Source organism: Arvicanthis niloticus, chromosome 13 (assembly GCF_011762505.2).
Source record: "Arvicanthis niloticus isolate mArvNil1 chromosome 13, mArvNil1.pat.X, whole genome shotgun sequence".
In the NCBI taxonomy this organism is placed as follows: Eukaryota; Metazoa; Chordata; class Mammalia; order Rodentia; family Muridae; genus Arvicanthis; species Arvicanthis niloticus.
In genome coordinates, this window is record NC_047670.1 from 10,640,546 (window position 1) to 10,665,700 (window position 25,155).

The following is a 25,155-nucleotide window of genomic DNA, read 5'->3' on the forward strand; positions in this document are numbered from 1 at the left end:
TTGGTTTGTTTTTTTTGTTTTTTTGTTTGTTTTTTTTGTTTTTTTGTTTTTTTGTTTTTTTCCCCAAAATGGGTTTTCTCTGTGTAGCCCTGGCTGTCCTGGAACTCACTCTGTAGACCAGACTGACCTCGAACTCAGAAATCCACCTGCCTCTGCCTCACAAGTGCTGGGATTAAAGGCGTGTACTACCACTGCCCGGCAGGTCATCCCTTTTTAAGTTAATGAACATAGCTGCATTCCCCTTCAAAGGCAACACCATCCAAAGTCCAATGATGGAGGTAAAAGTAAGTATGGCTTTTCAGGTCAACTTGCAGGTACAGAAGTACTTACAGAAAACAAAAATAGAAGTGTTTTTGCAAATATCCATAAAGAAGTTATCTTCAATACAGAAATCTATGCCAGTAGCAAAGATATACTAAAGATAACATTCCACACATGTAAAAAAAGTTTTCATCATAGAGTACATTTTCAGAGCTATTTTTGTATCATAATTAAGATCTATGGAACTCATTTAGGGCTTAGGGGGGAGGTTTCGCTCCACTACTAATATATTAACTAAGGCACAAAAATAATTGGAAAAAAAAAAGACTACATAATGAAGAGAAATTTGACAATTTGACAATGGAAGACAGAAATTTTCTTTTAAATTTTGTTGTTTACTGCACAGAAAACTACAGGGCTATGAGTAGCTTTCATTGACTAGGTTATCACCTGGCATGCTCTATTCAAAATTCACCCTTAATTAATTAATAATAGGGAGACAACAAAAGTCTACCCTTGTCCAATCTTAAGCTGCTGACCTCATCAGACTATGGTTCAGTTTTCCTATTTCCAAATCACAAAGCAGTTTGGAGAATCTTTTATCATAAAGTAATATGTAAAATTACCATGATTTCCTGCGGAACATCTTTCAATTATTTGCATAGTAAACAGAGAGAACTATGCTATGGCAAGGTCCTTAGGAACATTGTCGGCCTAACCCCTGACCGCCCTGTGGCCACGTCAACAGCCCTTATGAAATGAGTAATTAATTTATTCAAATAAGATTGTATCTAGAATAGCTACAAGTAAAATACTAATGATGCTTTACTCTGATTATTATATTAAATATAGGAAATACTTTTTCATACCTATAAAAGAGAAAAATAACTCTCATGTTGCAAGTAATACTCTGACAAATACGTATTTGTTTACATCTTTTCTATTGTGAAATACAAATCAATTGTTGCGAGCCGACTTTTAGCAGAAAGCAGCTATCAGTTTTGCAGCCATCTTGAGCCATATACCCTGACGTGAGACTTGTTTTTCAACAGCCTACAACAGCTGAAGCACACTCTGATATCCAACATATTTTGTTTTGCTGTTTACTGCCCCCAGCTGCAAGGCGCACGTGGTAGCCACGCCTGCAAGGCATGCAGTTCACATGCTGTCCACGTGCTATTCATGCCATACATGCCTATAAGATGCACGTGGTATCCACCCCTGTAAGGCTTACATCATATCAACACCTGCAGGCACGTGGACGTGCCTACAAGGCACGTGGCAAAAACATATAAATACCCCAGATTTCCCTTCATTAAACGAGACTTGAGACTTGATCAGAACCTCTGCTTGTCTCCATTCTTCGTGTCTCTTCCCCTTTATCTCCTCTCTCTCTCTCTCTCTCTCTCTCTCTCTCTCTCTCTCTCTCTCTCTCTCTCGCTAGACCCTGACCTAAAGACCAGAGTGGCAGCTTAGGCCGGGAAACAGTGGCCGCCAAACATGAAGTGGAGAGGGCCACAACAAACAATGTTCTGTAGACACCATATAGGTAGAGACAAAGGAGCTAAAATACTGAATTCCTGATATTAGGTATTTTTGATGTTTCTTTAAAAGAGTTTTTAAAATCTATATCTGCATAAACATAGCATTTCCTAATGTCATGATGGCACAAACCATGCTAAATGTATTATATAAATTGCCAAAGTCATTGCTTCAAACTGGAACTTAGGGAGTTGAATGGGGATAGCCCATAGGGAAAAGAAAACACAAAAGAAAAGGTACCTTGTTGTAAAGAAGACAGCTCAGGAACTTTAGAACACTTGTCCCTCTGGAAGAGAGAGGCTAATTTACATTCCTCAGACAACAGGGGGAACTAACCTACAGGTCCGGACACATTCCACAGGATAGACCATTGGCCATCCACAGTCAAGGGAAGTCCTTTCCACCTCATTACCTAAGGACTAATCAGTTTAAAAGTTACATTATTCTGCCAGTCATATTGTGTCTAGTTCTGTTTCTCTAGTCTACCCCTAAAAACTGTATAAAAACTGACCAAACAGGCTGCCCCTGGTTGCCACTCCACCCTCTGTGTAGGACAACCTTAATTAGTTGGAACATTAAATTTCTCTTGCGTATTACATCAAATCTCGGCTCTGAGTGGTTTACTCAGGGTGTCCCCAGTAAACTAAGGCTTGATGGAGTCTTTACAGTTCCTTCTAAAACAGTGAGTTTACTGAGGTGAGTTTACTGAGGGCAGGAAGTCCATCGTATTCCCTCTATGATTGTCTATTTGTCTTTAGAACTCAGCAAAGTGTCTACTAATGTGATAAATAAATGTCTGTGCATTATTAAAGCATTAATGTAATAGAAATATATTTTAGTAGATATAAGGGATCTTAAAAGATACTATTTTCAGTATCACATGAAATCCAATTGGTAAATATTTTTCAAAACTCTAGTATGACCAAAATAAATGGTTAATTTCTAGTGAAAAGAATATGCTATGAATGAAATAGTTAACACTCAGATTTTCTAAAGGTGAAGCAAGCATTTTACTATGCAAAGCTTTGCTAACTCACCATCTCTACAACTCAATCTGTCTCATTATTACTTTTCTTCTTCTCAAGGGGTACACCCCTACCAGGAACACCTAAGGCAGTCACTTCTATACTTCCATTTGTTTATGCCATAAACTGAACTTTCCTGGCTAGGTACTATTGCAATGCAGTGTCTTTACTGTGATGAATTTCCTGAGTAATGATGGAGGGCCTAGAGTCAGAATGAATTCAAATCCAATTTAGTCCTCATTGTTACCTGCTATGTCAGCTTAGACAATCAATTAAAATTTCATTTATATTTATTTCATCTTCTAACTTTCCTAAGAGCTGTACATACATATAAGAGAAGTTCTGATGCACCAATAGTTTGATATATTTAACATCTTACTGGGAATAGAGAAATGGTTCAGAGGACTGGAGTTTGATTCCCAGCACCCACATGACAGCTTACAACTACCTGTTACTCTGGCGGCTCTGGGATCTGATACCTTCTTCTGGCCTCCACAAGCATTTGCATTCATATTTGCATATTTAACAGAGATACACACATGCATATAATTAGAAATTTAGTTTTTAAGTCTTAAAAAAAAGCAACATGAAAAACATAGGGTATTATTTTGTCACCACTGAATACATGCTCAATAAATGTTACTAAGAAATTTCTTCATTAAGCCAGGTGGCCAGGAGGGAACAGATGTGTGTGTGTGTGTGTGTGTGTGTGTGTGTGTGTGTGTGTGTGTGTGTGTTTAGCTACTGAACAAACTCAAGGCCTCCTACATGTCAGGCATGTAGGATTGCTTTGAAGTATTTTTTTTTTAAATCCAACTGGCAGTTAGTTAACCACACATAAATAAGAAATCACTGACAATAATAAAAATAAAACATCTAGTTAATATTAGTAACTGCTCTTCTTGGAAACACACTACAGAGTACCTAACTCAGAGAAATGAAAACAAATCATATATATATATATATATATATATATATATATATATATATATATATCATAATTATACATAGTAAACATAACATGAAAACAACCAAATCTTTTGGAGGTAACATAAATAAAGATACTATTCACAGACGGCTTGCATTAAATAAAATAATTCGGTATTAAAACATATAAAAGCTTTGATGAATTTTGAAAGCATTATGCTAAGTGAAAGAAGCCTCACAAAGAACCCCATACACTGTGGTTGCATCTATATCAATGACCATAATAATCAAATCTATAGAGACAGAAGGCAATTAGCTGTTGCCCAGAACCATGGGAGTGAGAGTTCAGGATGGTTGTGGGCAACTAAATTAGTACAAGATTTCCTTTTCAGCTGAGGAAAATACTCCAAAGTCAATTATAATGATGGTTACATAATTTTGCATTTTAAGTCAATAAAATATTTAGAATATGATCTGTATCTCAATCAAGTCCTTAAAAATAATAATTATTTTTTTACAGCTAATAGGCACAGTAAAACAGAGGCAAAGCTCAGTGTTCTTCACAAGCTAAACATACTAGTATTTATGATATATAAATTATGTTTCTTTCTGCTCTAACTTATAACAACTTTCAGGCATCATTTGTCACTGTTTCCTCAATAATTGGATGCTTAGATTAAACATTGAAATTCCTGACTTCGTTGGTTATTGCCTGAATGCCTGTACTTCAATCCCTCTGAGATTCCTGTGGTATCTATTGTTATTTTAAGTCCTAAGAAAGAATAGGGCAGTAACTGGGTAGGCAGGAATTTGAGAAAGACTTTACTTTAAAAGAAAAAAAAATAAAAGAAATTCTTAATAGACAGTGCAAAAGTGTTTGAGAAAAGCTGCCTTCTCTGAGGCTGGGCTCAGATCTGCCTTACTTGTGGCAAAAGGTTCCATGTGCTATTAGTGAAGCCATTTACCTTTTGGAGAACCTATCACATTTACTGAATACTATCTTGTTCCTTGAACCTTTGATTAGTCATGTGTACATTCAGAACTATTTAGTACTTGCTGCTGACTCTTGTACAATGTCATCAAAGGCTTATTAGCTCTAAGGACCAAAACCACAGTGTACAGGAAGAAGTTCCTGCAATCTACTTTAAAACAAAATAAGTATTACTGAGTAACTCATGATTTTAATACATTTTCATATATAGAGCAATCTCCCCAACCTCTCTCTCTCTGTTTCCTTTCTTCCTACCCTGTCATCCCCACATACACATGTACAAAATTTATTTCATGATTTGAATAATATACTCATAAGTAGAGCTACATAGAATATACCAACTAAAATGTATTTTAGTTTGTTTTTGTTGTTGTCATTGTTTGCAAGACAGGGTTTCTCTGTATAGCCCTGGCTGTCCTGGACCTCACTCTGTAGACCAAGCTGGCCTTGAACTCAGAAATCTTCCTGCCTCTGCCTCCCAAGTGCTGGGATTAAAGGTGTGCGCCACCACTGCTCAGCTTATTTTCATCTTTTTTTTTTTTTAATACCTTAAACACATGACCCTAAACAGATGCACATTTTCCTCATTCACTGAAAGAATTAAATTGCTCATTTGGAGAAAAGTCTGTGTGTGTGTGTGTGTGTGTGTGTGTGTGTGTGTGTATGTGTGTGTGTGTGTGTGTGTAATTTTCACAAACAGCTTCTATGTCCATTGTTTTAAGATTATCAAGTTGCTATCACTTAGGGTCATAGTCCCAAAAGGAAGGAATAAAGTGGCCCAGTACGTAGTACAAGTGCTCACAGAGAATTATGATACTTGCTAATCTATTCTGAATCACACATCTAAATAAATACAGAAAAACTTGAGCAGTCAGGAAATGAACTCCCTCGATGATGTGTGACTAAAAGGCAGAAGTATATCCAGCTAAATATTAAAAAGTAATGTTCTAAATCAAAATAGGTCTTCAGAAAGATCACTTTGGGTTTCCCAATGCTTACAAAAATAAAAGAATAAAAGACTGAATTACTCCAAAGAAAGGCTATTTATAAATTTCCTTTTATATTACTTAATTTTGTATGTTACAATCAAAATGCATGACACAAACAGCTTGAGGGGAAATACTTATTTTATCTCAAAGAGCTATGGGATTCTACTCCATCAATGGTGAGAAAGGCATGATGGGGAAGCTGAGTTCACATCAGGGTAGGTCAGGAAGCAAAGAGAGAAGCCGGAAGAGGTCAAGAATAATGCATCTCCCACATTCACCTCCCAATCTTTTCTAACAAGGTACCATCAGCTGTGAACAAAAAATTCAGAACACGGGACAGCAGATTCAAATAACAGCATCCTTGCATCCGTTTTTAAATAATTTGTTTATGAGATTGAAAGAAGATTCTTAAGGAATAGTCATCACTGAAAAATGTGATGCTTCATTACAAATATTGCTTTTAGTTATTTGATTTTTCTAAAAAAAAAATGTAAACAAACAAAAATCCAATAATGAGACAGTATTCCTTCCTTGAATCTCTTCCCACTCTAGGATTAATTATTACTGCATAATGATGATGATGGTGGTGGTGGTTGTGGTGGTGGTGGTAATATAATTATGATGACAGAAGTTGATTTCTCCAATTATTTCTCAAAAGATGTTAAACTGCTTCTTATTAAAATATAGTAATTTTAAAATTACACCATAAACAAAAAAGGTTTCAGCCTTTTCGACTGCTATATAACATAATAAAACAATAGAGTAAATTCTAAATGACAAATTCTGATTATTTGCGTAATTCTTCTTTAGGTTGTGAATCTTGCTTTAAAGGCACCACAATGAATTTTGTAGAAAAGCTCTGGTGAGTGCTGAAATTACGTTGACAAAGATGACTTACAAATGGTCTACACACGTCATGGCAAGAAGGCTTGGTACCCAGTATCTCACAAGGGAACACTGGATAGTTTTAGTCTCTGAGGATTTATGTCTTCACTAAGATAGTATTCTTCTTGGGCTTGCCAAATGAGCAGTTAGAAATAGCAATAGCCTTGGAAAACTATACCCAACAGAGATAACAAATGTCCTAAACTACTTTACCCACACCAGCTACAGACTTCCAAAACTCAGACAATTCTCACTTTTCAATAAAAGACCATCGAATCAATAAATGTCAACATATAGGTAAATGACCAAACAAATCTACAGGGTAAAGAAGGTTTAAGTTTCCTCAAACACCTCTATGAACAGACAACATAAGGAGATTGAGTCTCACATTGAAATATTTGGCACATATTTAAAAGGAACACGTAGGAAGGGGGCCCACAAACATACGCTAGAGGTGTAACCCTGGGAATCTTGAAATGAATCAAAAAATAAAAATAAAAAAATAAAGACTGAATTCAAGGTTTTTAAAAAGGGAAGAGAAGAGAGAGAAAGTATAGATGGTAGGTTGGGATAAATGAGGCTCTGGGTCACACAAAATATAGAATGGTTTAAAATAAGAAATAAAGTATAAAATAGAAAAATAATAATAACTCAAAGCAACAAGCTGTTTTAAACAACTCTGACAGGTTACAGGTGATTAAGACTCCCCCAGGAGTTCTAAAGTGCTAGGGAAAAAGAGAGATGGCCCACTCTTTGGGACAGCGACCATTCTAGCTGTTCTGGACAGCACCAGCTGCATTCTACCATCTCCTTCACATTGTCAATTGGAGACTAGTACATCACTGCCTGGTGACCTGAGTGAATTAATGCAGCCTCCAAAAGGGGCTGAAGTTGCAAGCACCAGCACTAAAAGTGATAAATATTCTATCAGTCAATCCTGGTTAATATACCAAGCACCCAAACATGCCAATACAAGGACATTGCTAAAAGCAGAATTCCACTGTTACAGGAAATAGTCGGGGGTCTGCCTCCTCTCAGTTACCACTTTGGCTAATAGATGGCTAGTTTAAGACTGTCATTTCAGTGCATGTCATTTTTGTACACAGACCCACTGGTCTGGTCCCACTATCCCTGCCTGCACTTTAGGAAACCTACTGGTTTAAAGATCTGAAAACGATACTCAGCATGGTGGTACTGAAGACCAAGTGGTAAAGCTCATCAGGTGCCAGCCTCTCTACTTTCCTGCACCCTGCTTTTGCTGTCCTCAAACATAAAAAGGGTTTCTTACTGATGGAAGAGGTACAGGGCAAGTCAAGACCAGGATCTTATTTTCTATGAGGACCTTCGAAACCCTTGAATCTTGGTCTCTTCGCAGGCATAAATGATTGTATATAAGTCCTTGGAAGACTGATGAGACAATGTAATGTAACATTTAACTTCCAATTTTGGTTAGTATATATTCTTTCTTCAGACACTAATGCAATTCATAAAAGGTAAAAAAAATAGAAGAATAATTTCACAATATGGTTCCACTCTCAATAGGTTATCTGGCATCATAAAAAGGAATACTTTTAGAGTCTCCCCAGCATACCATTAATCAGGTACTGATTCCACCGATAAATGAAGATTTTTTAGAACCGAATACATAGTTACAAAAGACAATAATCAATTTTGCAAAATTGTAAAATGTGTTCTGCAAAACTGGTGTTACCATGCACTTGAGTCTATTTTTGCATTTTCAACCTTACTTTCCATTAATTTTCATCATCAAATATCTGGGTATATATTCCTTCAACCCCAAACTTCCTCTGTACTACTCCTTAAAAATTGCTTAACTGGGCCTGAAAAGACACTTCAGTCACCAAAATGCCTGCTACTCAAGCATGTGGACCTGAGTTTAGGTTGCCCATGTCCACAGAAAGAGCCTAGCATGCTGGTGTGTGCATGCAACCCCAGCACCTGAGAATGGCGAGTGTTAAAACAAGAGAACCCATGAAGCTCATTACCAGCCAGCTTATCTGAATCCACGAGTGTCAGTTCAGTGAAAGACCCTATTTCAGTACATAAAAGTAGAGAGCAACAAGGTCAAACTCCTGATGCATACCTCTGGCCTCTATCAATATTTGTAGATATGTTTGCATAGATATTTTTATCTGCATGTCATGTGCATGTCTACATTGACAAGTACATACATACAACAGGCACACAACACAGACAATATCACATCACTCACACACACACACACACACACACACACACAATTTGCTTGAAGAGCAAATATTATCCCAACTTACTCCTTTCTCAAGATGAGAGGCCAATATATGAATTATGATAGCAAATACTTCCATTGATAAAAATAATTTAGGTGAATCTATGTTTTATATGCACATTATGCCTATATACATTATATAAAATATATATGTTATAAAAGAATTTTTCCTCATAGGTAGAAAAAACAAGATTTGTTTTCTTTCATGTCCTTTCTCATAACAGGATCTCACTGTGAGCCAGGTTGGGCTCATATCTTTTCTACCTCAGTACTGAAAGTCCTGACATTATAAGTATGTGTCACCACAGCTCATAAGACATCGAGTTATAAGTTAAATATTGCATAAGCAAATATACACAAAGTATTGTTCTGCGTAACTGTTATCTGTGGTAATAACTGTATAATGAATCGACATGATGACGTTCCTTTAGATGGAATTCTCCCTGCATTGTAAATTGTTTGTGTGTGTGTTTCCCAGGACCCCAGTCACCCTGGTTCTGTAGAGGGGATGACTCGGGTTGTAATTGAATATTCTTACTGGGTTTTCTTCATTTTTTTCAACAACACAGAGCAGCATGCTTATATTTGAAGAATAGCTATGACTGTGTCAACCAATGAAAGCTCTTTCTTGAATTAAACTAATAAACAAAATTCTCATCTTAAACTGATCTATAAATTGTTACTATGCAATAGAGTAGAGTATGATAAGATACACAAATAGGATTATTGTGTATCTAGGGACAATTCAACATACCCAAAACATTCACACCTTTTACTAAGTGTGGTTGAAAAAAGCAGGTAAACATGGCATACCCAGATTGAACTTGTAATTTTTATGAATGTCCCTGAGTCCAAAATTCATGTGCAGTTGTGAAGAGTTATGTTTGAAAATACAACCTCAGAAAATTCTGTCTCTTCACAACACTTAGGAATCATCTTACTAACCACCACCTTAATGGACAGACTCACCATGCAGTTATATCCAGAGCCTGATACACAGTAAGTGCTCAATAAATGCTTCTCTGGTTATTTGAGACAGGAAGCAGAATATCATCTAGGTCTTATGCAAATATAGCTGTGACCCTGTGTCAGAATCAATGGTTATAGAGTCCATGCAAACATTTCTTGATAGTAAGGGGTTGCTATACCCCCATGGTTCGGTTCACTCTTAATAAATCACGTCTTCTCAGGATGAAAGCTCCCGACAGTGTGAGGAGAAATCACCTCTAATGCTTGGGTTGTCTGAATAATGAATACATTTGTGCATGTTTGTGTGAACTCCACCTTAGCATGGGCTAGACTCAAAGCAGGCTTGCTAAAGCATCTGCAGTAGGGCTTGGAGAGGCCAGATGTTCTGGAAGCAGAACTGTGGTCATTATGCACATGCCAGCTCCTCCTCACTCCACCCCAGGCCAAGACCCTTTCAGCAGTATGAGGCCTGCTGAACATATGACTGTGGTTGCATTGCTGTGTGCCAGGTCTTTGAGTATTTCAACGACTGCATACCAGCTCTATGGGAAAGGGACAGATTAATCCAAGGAAATTCTCATGAAAGTCCAGAATTAATGTGATAACACATTGTTCATTTTACCTAAAAGACCTCAGGGCAGGTCACAGATAAGCCATTCGATACTTCTGGATAAAGTGTGCCAACATTCCAGGTTAGATAGAATGAGCATAAAATACAGAAGTGTAATGAATTAAAAAGTACAAGTTGACTAGTTCCTGGGACCTGGAGTGAACAGTATCGTCAAGCTGTTGACTACATTTCTGAGGTGGGTTTCTGTGGTGACAGTGGTTGTGTGTGTATTCAGAAGCAGCAAGTGAACGAAATTCTAGGAAAGGGGAGTGCTGTATGTAGTCCCGACTCTCAACTGATTCCCTGAGCACTGACCCATCTTCTCTCACCCTAACAGAAAATTTTCAAGAACAAGAAAATACATTAACAACAGCTCATCCTGAAAAAGACTAGAAAGACATTTACAACTGCAGATGCTTCTGTTTCCCTTAATTAAAAGAAAGCTTACTTAGAATTGCTTAGGAAGTTAGCTAAGCTTGCAACATGGAGGAGAAGACCCGGGTGAAAAGCAGAGTGGCATCATAACACATACAGGTAGACAGAAGCACACGTTAAGGACAATCATATAGAAAACAAAGACAGGAGCCATCTGATGCCACATTTTCTTTTTTTAGAAAGATTCTGCCTAGGTTTGATAACAATGTCACATTGTTATTTTATTTACCCTGACATGGATGGCTAAAGCTTGGCTAAAATTAATCATCCCTGGGGATTAACATCTGTTTATATTTAATAACTTTGGGGTTATTTTTCTCACTTTGGAGGTGAAAAAAAAGATTTTCATCTCACAGTATACCTTAGTACTTGCCACATGAGTACAGTTGCAGAAGTCTATATATTACTGAAGTGGCCTGGTTTGCACATGGCTACGGTTCAGGCAATATCATGCTTGGAAACAGAAGACTGTGTAGTCAGGAGGGCCAACCAATCATAGTGTGACCTGAAAACACTCATGATTTATTAGTTGTTATTAGCTACCCAGTTTCTCTTTGTTTGATCTGTGTATTTATTAGTTCTAAATATTATGCAAGCATGAATTGTTCCACTGTAGAAATGCCTTTTTTTCAACCTCTGCCTGTCTTTAATATGAGAATACAATGGAAGAATTTGAATTGTGATTACTTACAAAATAATCCTACAACTGTTATTAAATTTCACACTGCTTTTCAACCTTGAAATGAACATTAATGTGAAACTAATACAAAAAAGTACAAAGATATTTCTATACTCAGGTTAATGTTTAGTCAGGGAAAAGAACAAATTTTATCTCTTAAAACACCTTTTTTTCATCTAAACAAATATCTAGAATAAGATTTAAAAAAAAAAAAAAACCTCCTTAGACTTCCCACAGCATCCGCATATTGCAATTTCTTTTTACACCGTGAGCTTCATGCAAATGTGTGCGACACCATCTCCTATGAACTTTCACCATCACACAACAACACCAGTGACTAAAATGCTACATGTCTGGTTTATTAGATTTTAAATTGCAATGTTGGACTTGAGCATATAGTTGGGAAATTCCACTGGCCCATCACTACCTTCAATCATCCAGTATTTTTACTAGTAAATATAGCAAAGGGGTAGGCAATGCCAATTATTCTGTGGTTGGTTTTTGTCCCATGCACACACTCCTCACTGTGCATCTTTCATGGTCTTCTATGTCCATCCTCCCTTCCCCTTGACTTTTAAGTCTTAACCTGGATCCTTTCTTTAATCTATATCATAAATAATGAGAAACATTGAAAACTGTTCCTTGGATCAGTGTTACCTTGTAACTACCTAGGACTAAGCTTCATGTGTGTGTAAGACCTCATCATGTCGACAGGCTAGTGCTTCAATGCGTTCAGCCTTTGTGACATCCAAATAGCAAAAACGACATTGAGAAACTCAGGTACCCTCCTTTGCCTCACTCTGAGCACAGGCAGGAAGGAAAACTGCTCATGCAGTTAAGCTTTTGACTTTGAACCAGGAAAGTTTTGAACACTCACACATTCTCACAGTAGGAGGACTGTCAGTGGGCATGGACAGCTAAGCATGGGCCTGCTCCACACAGGGCAATAGTTAAGTCAATAGGCTGGTCAGAAAAGCCAGCCTCACAAAGCCAAGAATATTCCAAGGTTAGTCTGGAATACTGCCCAAACCTGCCTTCATTGTCCCAACTTTCACGTCTAATGCTAAGTAGGTGTCATTACAACTTTCCACCAGGGCTCATTACAGAAGCAGAACAAATTACAATGCATTTTTAAGATGAAGGCTGAGAGAAAGTGAAGGAGGTCCTTCAGCCACTCCTCAGGGGCCTCATTAGTTTCTGACATCATACAAACATTTAGTAAGGACCCAGTATGTGAAAACCAACTCACTAAAACTTTTAAGAGACTATAAAAGCACAAAATTTAAAAAAATTATAATTTAGCCTAGTAAATTGACTATCTTAAAACCACGGGTACATATTTACATATGTATGTCTATGGTTATTAACTTGCAAGACCAATTTTAACTGTCTGCACACTAAGCATGTATTAGCCTCACTTTAAATACTCATCCAGACATTAAAAGAGAAGATTAAGGATAATGAAAATTTTTCTTTTCTGTTTCATTTTTCTTGACTAATTTTCTTTCATCATTAATGTTTCTGGAGAAAAACATATGCCAAGGTAAGATTGTTTTAGAACTTCAGAGAACTTCACTGGGAAAAAAAAATGAGGAAGATTTTTAAACAATGACAGAGTTGGTTTTTAGAAAAAAAAAAAAATCCTAGGAAAGTAACACTGCCAAAAGTGAACACAGCTCTGTTTTGTTTCCCCAGTCAACTTTAGAAATAGACATAATGTTATTTTTTCCAGTCATTGTTAGCAATAGACATAACACTATTTATTTATTTATTTATTTATTTATTTATTTATTTATTCCCCATATGGAAAGATCATCAACACATTCTGCCTCTGGGTTTTTGCCAAAATACCATAGCCCACAAGCTGTCTACCTTAAACATAAAAGGAGAAGTGTTGTTCTGCTCAAATAAAAGAAATCATTTTTACTACCTCACATCTAATGTTAAATCTGCCTAAATCCTGCCAAATACATTAAAACGACATCTGTAAAACAGATTTTCATTAAATTGATCAGTTTAAAGGTAAGCAGCTCTGGAGACGATGCTTTTATGCTAACCCTTAACCTTTAACCTTTACCCTCCTTGAACAGAGTAAAGGCACATAGTTCTTTTAGGCGACGCTTCTTCAGCTTGACAGCACAATAAGTAGAGTGTTTTATTCCAATTGAATTGACATGTCGCCACATTTAGAGCGTTATGAATCAATATGTTGTCAATAATGAGCAAAGCTGTTTGCTTGCAGCTCTGTATCTGTCTTACAAATGCAGCTTGCCACGTTCCTCTACTGTCTAAATGATTCACAATTCGAAATGGTGCAAATTAAACCCTTAATAAAAATAAATTTTATAGAGAAGATTATTGTCTAGTCATTAGCTATGAAACTATTTTAAGTCTAATTTTAATATTTAAGCCATATGATAAACTATGATTTTTTTTCAGACTGGAGCCAATTTGTTAGGTTCTCATTTAAAAGCAATTAATGTTACTTATGAACCAATTTTCTTTTGCTGAAACAAGCTAGCCAAGCTAGTTGCCTCATCACTGTGCTTGAAATACTCTATGTCTGAATCAAATAGATTCTGAATTGAATCCGGAAATGTTATGTTAATACACAACTACTCAGTTTCAGTTTTTCTATCCTGGAACTATACAAAAATAGATGAGTTGTCAAATAACAGGTTTCAGGTTTCAGTACTCAAGTATTTTTGGTGTTCTTTAAATTTTGTGTAACTTTTTCATAGTAACTTTTGTCTGCTGATATTAAAGCATGATATTAGGTATACTTTGTTAATTAGGGATAAACAGTCAAAGGGTACATTATATGTTTTATAGGATCATTAAGATAGGTATTCATCTTCTGCTTGTGGGATCTAATGTGCTTTGGCATTACAGCCTTCTTTAGGATCACGTGTTTATCATAATGGGTCTTTGTCAATTTGAAGTCATTGTCCAACTGTACCTCTAAAGGAAATTCAAGACGAAGCCTGAAACTTTATAAATGGCCCTGCAGAAATAAGGTGGCCAAAACATGCTTATGGAAAGAATTGCATGAATTTATACACACACACAGGCACATGTATACACCACACGCACGCACGCACACACACACACACACACCTATACACATATGGAGAATTGTCAGACAGTTTGATTAAATAACCTATTCTAAGAAAATAAACAACAACACTCTCTCTCTTTCACTTGATTTCTACCTGAGAGTAATAAAATAGAAAAATCTGTACATTTATATCTCTTATGCACAACATGTTAATTTAAAGTGTTAGAGTAACTGCATGAATATAAACCTAGTTCATGAATATTCTATATAGCTCCCAGGGCCTAAATCTATTATTTATACAAATTTAATGTTTGTTTTTTTTTCTCCTAGGTATTCTAAAACTTTTAATAAGTCAGGTATCAACAGAAAAAAAATGTAGGCAATTGAACAGTTGTCAACTGTTGCTGCAAAACCCATGAATTATAATACAATTAATCCTTTATATTATATTTTCAATAGCACTGAGGTAGAAGCACTCCATCTTACATTAGGGTCTGCACTCCTCACAAACAGAGCAGCCCAAACCTAATGCTTTCATTATCGATCCACACAGTGCCAATATAGTAGGAACAATGTTACAAATTCTCACATCAAGACTGGTTTTTGTGCATAGTACATCTATCTAAAATTTAAACAGGAGCAACTGAAGGGCACAGCACCAGACCAATGCAAATAAATAATTCCTGAGTCTAACCCAAATGGCCACATCTGCTTTTGCAGTTGTGCTTGCAATTTTAAATAGAATTAGAAAAGTTATAGGTACTATAATTGTTGGTTGACTCCTGATAGTATAGTTACCACTGATCTCTAGTATAAATCAATAGATAACACTTGCAAAATGGATTTTGTAATCATATTTAGAGCTTGTTACAATGACTAATGGTTTGCAATATTTTCTGAATTTTAATATCCTCTAGACAAAAGAAGTTTTTTTAATAAGTAACAAAGTTATTCATCATAGAAATGAATGTGCTACACTTGTACAGGAACCAAGACCATCACAGCAATCCAGTGAACTAACCACAAAAAATAAATTCATCAAACATTAGGGTTCAGAAAATATCAAGACAAGTTGTGCAATACATGCTGTTCATTACTTTCATGTATGAATAATGTCTGCATAGTTTTTCTCAGTAAAGATAAAAGAGCGCTTGTCATCTTAAGAGCATATTTATGTAGGCTACACCCTTTGGGGAGGAGAGAAAACATTACTAGTTGGAAAAACAATCATGTAACAGAACAACAAAGTTTCCTTGAAGAGACTTCCAACTGATGCTAAGTAAGAGTGTGTTTACTCTATGTCACCAAAAGTACACATACACAAATGTCCTGTTAGGCTCATTCTTGTGTATTACCAAATAAATGATACATTTACAGAGTAGGTACTTCCTGTGTCTTCTTATCCCTGTACCCATTAACATTTAGTAGTATTCTGGTTTTGTTTTCTAAAACAATAAATAAAACATAACCTTAAAGTACCATTTTCCTAATGAAAATATCCAGAAAATGGTTTTTTTGTTATTGTTGTAGGAAGCCTGTGAAGCAATTTACGCCTCTGGGAGAGGTGGAAAAAGGGCAAGAAGCAAGTCCCGAGTTTCCACTGACGTGTATTTCATATACCTTTAGGAATAGTAATAAAAACTGTGCATTTTGATCCTTGCACCTGATCTCTCATATACTCCCAACTCTAAAATTGTTAACGCCCTTGTCTACTCTACGCCAATGAAAGTGGATGGCACGACTTACCTTGTACAGTTTCAGGGCCGCCTCGTGCCTGTGATTGGTAGTATGCAGACGTAATTTATCCACACTGTTGGTGTAGTAGTCACAGGCGTTGCACTTTAGGTGAACGGGGTTGCCAATGGCAATGCACTTCAGCCTCCACTCATTGCTTTTGCCCCCTTCCTTGATGTGGGCCACCAGCTGGTACTTCTGCATATGCTTATCAGTCTTGCAGTGGAGCTGGAAGTTGGCTTTGAGCTGTGTGTTGTAGTTGCAGAGCTTGCACTGGTAGATATCTCCAATTACAGCTCTCCATTCCTCTTCAGGGAGAGAGCGCTCGCTGTTCACATGCACACTTAGAGCCTCCAGGCTGTCAGAGGTGAATTTGTTGCAAACAGCACACTGGAATAGCTTCAGCGTCGGGTCACTGATATAAGGTGACAGCTCTCCTGCAGTAAGGAGGGACAGGTCATCACCCATTAGCTGACCACTGGCAAGCCGGATTTCAGGCGGCAGCTCATTATTTACTACAGGGGAAAAATTAAAAGGAAAAATAGAGACTAGAAAACACAGCACACATGAAAGAATGTAAAAAAAAAATGTCTTCACAAGGAATGTGCTTTCTGTAAAGCTTAAACTATAAAAAGCGGTAATAGGATTGGATCAGGGTCGATTACAATCATCCCTTTCAACTTCTAAATTCCCTCATCAGATAGCTTTAATTACTCCTACTGGGCATGATGTCATCCTGAAATTTGTATTTTCCAGTACAATAAAGTTGATCAATACCATAACAAAACAGTCACATGTTTGTGATTTAAGAGCCTAGATAGACTTACATAAACAGTAATTGTTATTAACCAGTTTGTCTTAAAGCTTGATGGGATTTGCCTGATTCTGCACTTGTTGCCTCTAATATCCTCCCAAATACCTGGATAAGGTAATGGGATTATTGTAGGATTAATTGTGGGCAATTACAGCTATTCAAATATTTCTCAAAAATATTTAATTAAAATCATGATGGCTTATGTTTGATGTCTTGGGGAATAATCACCCAAAGTAAACCTGCAAATTCTGTCAAATTTATGGATAATGATAGTAAACAAGGTATGTATATTAGCATTTTTTTAATGGACCTATCAAATGTGGACAAAATTTGCTAACTTCTTATATGCTGTCACTGATTTCTCAACTCTTTACTCTCCGGATTTAATTTAGCTTTAAAGTAATGTGCCTTTTTGCAGTTTGTCTACGCAGTTTAAGAGAAAGCCCTTTTCAGTGAACAGTCCCCAGTTTGTCAACGCTCCCTCACAAAAAAGAGATCAGGTGAAACTATGATTCAAAACTGACAATAGTGGAGAACAGGAAGTACTAACCAAGTCCTGGTGCCAGAGCCGCTGCTGTGGCTGAGTCGAGCTGGAAAGGGTTAATCAGGAGCTGAGGATCTGCAGGATTTTCCAGCTTCATTCCAGTTAGGCCGATGTTCTGAGCCAGGTAGTACTGGTAGAGCTCAGCCTCGGCTGGGGCGAGGCCCAGGTGCAGATTGTGCTGGATCTGTTTCATGTTTTGCTGCAGAAGCATCATATTGTGCATGTGTTTTTCGCTGGTCATGTGAATCCGGAGGTTCCTCGCCACGTTGGTTTCATAGTCACAAACCTCACACCGCCAGGTGGGTTTCTGTTTGGGTTTGGATGGGGAGGGTGTTCCACAGCCACTGAGGCTAGCGTTGGGGGTTGGGGCAGAGTGGCCAAACACCTGCTCGCCATTGCCATTTTGAAGATTCTGAACATTGTTCAGGTGCTTGTCAGACTGCATATGAATACTGAGGTTGCCTTTGGTAGTGGTAGAGTAGTTACAAACCTCACAACGGAAGGGTTTATAGCCACATGTGTAACTCTCTCCCCGGGCAAGCCTGGGATGAGGCTGTCCAGTCTTACAATAAACACAAGAGCCACCTGGCTCGGGGTGCTTCTCCTTCATATGGGCCTCCAGAGTCTGCTGATATTTGTAGTGCCAGTTACATTTGGGACATTTCAGGGTTTTACATGAGTTCCTCGAGTGCATCATAGTCATGTGACCACCAAGAGACCTTGAAGACCCCAAAACTGTGTCACACTTTGGACACTCAATGCCATTTCCTGGGGAACCATCTCCTCCAGGACCTGGTGTACCAGGTGTGCTCGGGGTGAAGCCATGCTGGTGCAGAGTCGTTGAACTCTCATCGTCTCCCCGGGCCGTTTCACTGGGATTAGCCGCTGTGGTGCCATCTTTACTGACACTTCCATCTGCAAAGTCCTTGCTACCAATGCCATAGCTATTAGCAACATTGCCACTGCTCCTTCCGGCAGCAGTCTGTTTTTTCTTCTCTGTGTCATCAGCAATAGTCCCCGAGGAGGACGAGGTACCTTTTTCAATAAATTTTAGCACACTGGATGATAAAGGAGAAATGCTTTGGTTTAAGAGAGGGAAGTCTTTATTACCAATACTATCGGTGAGTTCACCTAATACTTCCTCGTCATCGAGTTCATTGGAATATGCATCTTCTTCATCCTCATCTCCTGGTTCGGTGGGTTCACTTTTGACAGGGCATTCCCCATTCGGGTGTAAGACTGTACTTTCTTTTGGCCTTTCACAGTTGTTTTCTTGGTCTTTGCTCTCTGACATCTTGCTAGACTCAGATGATGAGTGGCTGAGGGAGACAGAGGTAATTGGGGTGTTCACTACTAAACTAGACAGCCCCCCCAGGTTCACTTCAGCCTTTGGCATTTGGGTGATCCCCAGCGGCTGTTCTGCTGAGCTGGAAGGGCTCGCGCTTCCCTTCAAGAAGGCAAAGCCAGCCGGCAAAGAGTCACCGTTTTCAACATGAAAAGCACTCCATAACCCGCGGAAGGTTGGATCAGGTCCTATGAGGTTTGTAGTAGAAAAATGGGGATAAACAGAAGTGGATTTTTTTGGTTCCAGAAAGCTTATAAGAGGTTCTTTGTCTTTGCCAATCCCCTGTATTATGGCGGAGACGCATTTATTACTGAGGAGCCTCTGCTCCTCATCATTGAGAGTCATCCGATGATCATGCACAGCATGGGTTACAAAAGACCTGATATAACCAAAAGACAATTTGCACAAGAAACACATTAAAACAGGTTTCCTCTTCCCATCACTAACACAACCATCGAATTTGGACAAGTCCACATTGTTAGGGACATCTTTGGACACACAGGAGTTTTTGGCTGAGCCATCACTGGTTAGATAGTCTTTCTCTCTCTTGTGTCGGAGATCATAGACACGGAAACTGTGCAACACAGGACCAACTCCTGCTAATGCTGAGGTATTTGGGAAAGCCGGATCGGCTGTAAATGGTTTCCCGAGGGATGAAGCGATATGAAAAGTGTTGATGATCTGTGGGTAGAATGACACAGGGGCTGAAGCAGACTGATCACTCTTCTCTCCAGCAGATGCCAGGGAGTCCAGAAACATTGCTGTTGAAAAGAGTTTGCTGTTTGCCCCAGTCTGTGCATTCTGTCCACTTTCTTTGGAGTCCTCAATTATATAAGCTGACCCATCAGGCTGGTAAACTATCTCCCCTGTTAAGTTTTCCACGTCACTGTCCTCTAACTCGCTGGTCTCACTCTCATCCTTCAGGACAGGAAGGCGGGCATTAGGGCAGTGGTGTTCCATGTATTTCTGTAAACTGGGAAAAGAAGTGGCACATTCGTTGCAGGGTATCTCCTTTGCTGAGGTGACCTGAGTGGCAGCTGCATTCTCAATGCTGAAACCCAGCAAGACTTCACTTTTGCGCTCATCCCTTTTCAGGTTGTCATGTGAGGAGCTGTTTTCCCTGTCAGGCTCCATCCCTGCAACTTTCTCTGGCACCTCATTATCAAGTTGTGTCTTTCCACATAGCTTTGATGTGCTCTGCCCATTTTCCTGCCTTGAGATAGGAGGAGAGTCACAGGTTTCCATGGCAATTGCTACATGGGGATCTCATTTCATCCAGCCTGTCAGGGACCTGGATAAAAAATAGGGTGAGAGAAGCCATTTTTATTAAATAATGACACAGCTCACTAATAGCCCATCACTAATTCACAGCTGCTGTAAACTTGACTATCTAAAAAGTTGAGGGGGAACTTAAAACCATCACACCTATCTATTACAGGCAGACTTTGTATAAATGTAACAAACAACTTAGCTATCACAGGCACTCCTACTTACATTGCTTAGGTGGTTTTGAAATCACTCTGAGCATCACATGAAACCCAAATTTGTCACAGAAATCCTGGTATTTTTTTTCATCCTGTTTTCAAAAAAGGCATGCACTAGATATAAAGGCCTTTAAGTCCAGTCTATCCTAGTAGTATGTAAAGAACTGTCATATGAAAGAAACAACAGTAATGGATATACAATGCAAATGACTGTTGTTTGTCTTTTTGTTTGTTTGGTTTTACTTTTCCTTTTCTCTATCAGCCAGAGACTAGAAAGGGGGCGGGCATGAGAGAGAGAAGAACAAATAAAAGAGCCGCAGTATGGAAAACATTAAAGTCCCAGGCCATGCAGGCCAGACTCTTCTCTGGTTTTCATTTGGCCAGTAAATCAGCTTACTCCAAATCTTCCCTGTGCAAAGGGTCTCAGCAGGTACCCGGCTGGCCCTGACTGAGCACCAGTCATCATTCTTCCCCACACTTCAGGCACCTCACCGGAGAACAGAAATTAATATTTACCGTGGCCATTCCTATCATCCTAGGGGACAACCACATTCGCTCATTTTGTTTTTAACTGCAATGTGTAATGAACACCATTTCAAATACCATTAGATTTTGTCAGTCCTGGTGAGTTGTCTCCTTAGTGCCTTGACAACATCTCCCCTGGCTTAGTGAATTTTATGCAAGCACTCTAGATGAATATCCTTCAATATTTATAAAACTTAGATCACATACTTGCTTGGTTTCAGGTAAGAGTCACCCAATCAAAGCCTGATCCATTTCTAATGTAAAGGTAAAACACCAAGGGAAAGTTAAGCGTATGCAAGTTAATGTGTGTTCTTCTATGTGCTTGTACATGTACCTGCATGTGGGTGTGTTCATATGCAAACTCCAGACTGTTAATGCCATCTGATTTCAGCTGAGCCTCTCTTAGTCTCTGCAGTGTACACAACAGCTGAGTGGCATGAAACTTCAGTGTTTATTTTCAGCCTATGACATAGACACTGTCTTGCTTTTATGAAACAGGTATGCAAATCTCTCTCAAATCTTAGAAAGGAAGGGACCCATAACTTCAAGGCTAACAGACCCTTATTTTAAAAGAATCTATGTTTTTACATATCGTGACAGTTTCAGGACAAGAAAAAAACCACTGGGTATTCTACATTACACTGCAAATTACAGCTGTTATTATAGATATTCTGAATCTCTGCCCCTGACACTTCTTACACCCCTGCATACTGATACAGCCTTCACAGTGTCTGGGAGCTATGAAGAAAAAAAAAAGGGGCTGGGTTCCCCTATATTATGGCGTATCTTAGTAACTCCTTTTAAGAAGTTTGTTTAAAAGGTAGACATCATTGAAGGTCACAGGCAGGCTAAGTATTAAGACCATGTCAGTAATGCTCTTACTGAAATCAAATCGAATTTTGTTCACCAAATCAGAGAGGAAATGATCAGTTTATAATATACCAAAAGATCATCATAGATTGATGACAAAATCAAAATTCATTTTGGTATCTGAGACAGTTAATATGACACTCTAATTGCCTTTGGGGCAAACAACACAAAGCTTAGTGTATAATTTTAATCACGGATGAGCTGCAGGTTAATTATCTTCGTGGCGTGCATACTGCTTTTTAAACTGTGAAATAATTTGATCACAATAAGCATAAAAAGCTAATAATTTTCTAATTAGTCCACAAACATTAATGTTTACTTTTGCATGTACTGACTCTGCATAATGTATACATTTAGAAGGCAATCAAAACACCTAAAATACAATTCATTACTAAACTGATCTGAATAACAGGTGGAAGGGAGGCAGAGGCCAGATATTTGGGATGAAAACAATGATACAACAATGATACTATTAGATTAATAGATTAAACAGGAAGCTCTAGGAACATGGATCATACTTTCTGTCAACGATCAGACTCAGTATATATATACATATATATATATATGTTCTGTACTCCAAAGAGTGGGAAAAGCCATTAAGTATAGATCAGACTTCTGAATTTCTGAGCTATAATAATAATCATATCATTTAATATAGTAATAATAAAATATTATTACTATCACTTTTATTTTATCCTTACAGTATTGACTATCTCGACAGTATTTCATTTCAATATTTCTCTACATAGCATAAATTCTATTATTTCCATTTTATATTAAAAGAGGCAGAAGTAAAAATTATGGAAACTCTGTTAAAGGAATTCATATTAGAAATGTGGTAGTATATACTTTGTGAAAAAGGTCTATGTAATTTTACATCAAAGTGCCTATCGATTTTATCTCATTAAGACACACATTCATCAGAAACCAGGTCAAACATGTAAGTCTTCGATACAATTACAATTACATTTCACTCTAAAATCACCACCAACAAAACTATCTAAAATGTCATAGATAGCAACATATTACCTCATTTTAATATTTTTATGTAGCCATGGACTTTAACCATAGCAATGTTTGGCAGTGTATTCTGATGGGACACTTTCTTCTGTGTGGTTAAAAAGCTACTTAAATTAGTATTTTCCATGGCACTAAATATGATGCCAAGCAATTCACTCTCATCATTGCCAAATGTAGTTTTTCTTTTACTGATTGGACTCATGTAGGAAGCTTGTACTAGCTTTGTAAAAACCCCAGTATGAAGACTATTTAACATCAACCACAGAATCATTCCTAAATGACTTCATAACACATTAATTCACTAGAAAAGTTGCTTCACCATCAAAGCTGGCTTCTATTTAATCATCACCAATTTTTAGTGTCTACTGCCAAATATTCCATTTTTAAAAATTACAAAGCCTTCAGGAAATTCCTTAGAGAAACCTGTTCTAACTTTTATGCTAAATTCAGAGCAATACATACCTGCTGGTCTGCTTAGAGTGTGTGTACACATTTTTTGGTATTCTCGGGAATTTGCAAGATCAGTGACTTTGATCCTGTCAAATCCCTTTTTCGGAAGCAGCAGACAATATGCAGAAAAGAACTTTTTTCCCCCTCAGCTTCTGCTTTGCTTTCGTCTTCAGTCACTGCTGCCTAAACTCTGCTCTGCTAAATGGGCAAAACCACCTAAGAGGAGCCCTCCTAATAAAGGGGGGTGTTTTCTGCACAATAGGAGAATGCTTTTGTATTCAGCACTCAGCGTTCCCATTAGAACCCAAAATCAGAGGCCAGTTTTGCTTCTGCTTTTTAATTGATGCTGCCCCAGCCCTCTTCTACGGTCCAGTGAGACAGTGTTTGTGAAATGATTAAAAAGAACGTGATCTGATCAAGAGGCCAGAATAATGGGAAAAGAATGCTAGGTTGGCCACTCTGCTAAGTGCTGGGAAAGAAGACCAGAGCGCCCCCTCCTCCATTGTTTTTATTCTCCTTTGCCCTCTGCTCTCTGCTCTCTTCTAAAACTCTGAGTATTTACTCTATCTGAAATGTGTTAAAAGTTGTCTGCTTATAAGCGAATTTGGTAAGAAGTTTACAAGAAAGAAAGAAAGAAAGAAAGAAAGAAAGAAAGAAAGAAAGAAAGAAAGAAAGAAGATAAATAAAAATCCTTGAATTATATCAAGTTTCCAAAAGGTCATCACTGTCTCTGCTGTGGCCTTTTCCCCATTCCAAATCCTCTATCAATATGTCATAGTGAGTTAGGCAAAGACAAAAGAGAGGCGCAGTGTGAAAACGGCACATATATCTAATCCTGACAAAGCAATGAATAGGCCTTCACAAGTATAATTATACTTGTTTATTTGTTGCCACGTACAGAGAACTGATGAAAAAAAAATCCATCAAAGTGGTATTATGCAGACACCAAGAGCTTCTTTTCTTTCCTTGCTAAAGCCACATTGAGGCTTAAATTCCTTATTGTTGAATTCAGAAGAAAGAAAAAAAAAAAGATTTTTGGCTGGTTTTTTTTTTTTTTTTTTTTTTTTTTTTTTGCATCAGTTGCTGACAGATCTTTTGTGTGCTGGGCTGTATTAGTTCACACCGCTACCTCATTTTTATCCATGCTGGAATTCATAATTACAAACTACTGTACTGGAGCATGGAACAGGGTGTGGCTCACTGACCACAGGAAGAAGTTAGTCAAATGGTTCTTTGCTCATAGCCTCATTTTGATATATCAAGACACAGTTGACATACCAGGATGGGAGTCCCAATTCTATCAGAAGACACATTTGACCTCAAGCCTTGAAGATGCCTCTCTTCAAGGGAATTTACTACAACTTGTTTATTTTAATCAGGCATTTAGTATTTCATAGAAAAAATGCATAATTTTCAGTATTAAAAATGTTAGCAATGAGGATAGCCAAAGATTGAAAATGCTAAGTAAAAAGGTTTCAAACCTAACTATTAAGGCCCATTATGTTCCAGCAGACACTAAATCAAGGAACTTAATAAAAGCACATTTTTAGAGGTGGGGTGGGGGATTCAAGTAAGCTTTTATTTTTCCTTACAGGACAAAAATATATCAAAGTAAAGGCAATCTCCATAGTTAATGTTTGTGAGCTTTACAATTTAAAACAGAAAAGCTGTAATTTTTCTTTGCTGGCAATCTGGAAACACTCTGGAGTTAATTACAGCTGATTCGGAG

General features: G+C 37.8%; 1 protein-coding gene across 5 annotated transcripts in view; it reads right to left on the reverse strand.

Annotated features, from left to right (window-relative positions):
• Zfhx4 (zinc finger homeobox 4) overlaps window positions 1–25,155 on the reverse strand; it is a 185,438-nt gene that overhangs the window by 142,630 nt on the left and 17,653 nt on the right. For 4 of the 5 annotated variants that reach the window (XM_034516916.2, XM_076911231.1, XM_076911232.1 and 1 more), the window contains 2 exons: window positions 17,739–20,368; window positions 16,387–16,889 (listed from right to left, as the gene is read on the reverse strand). In XM_034516916.2, the coding sequence (XP_034372807.1) occupies window positions 16,387–16,889; window positions 17,739–20,322 (3,087 nt within the window). In that variant the 5' untranslated portion in view covers window positions 20,323–20,368. The remainder of the gene's footprint in view (window positions 1–16,386; window positions 16,890–17,738; window positions 20,369–25,155) is intronic. The other variant, XM_076911234.1, reaches the window with a different exon arrangement.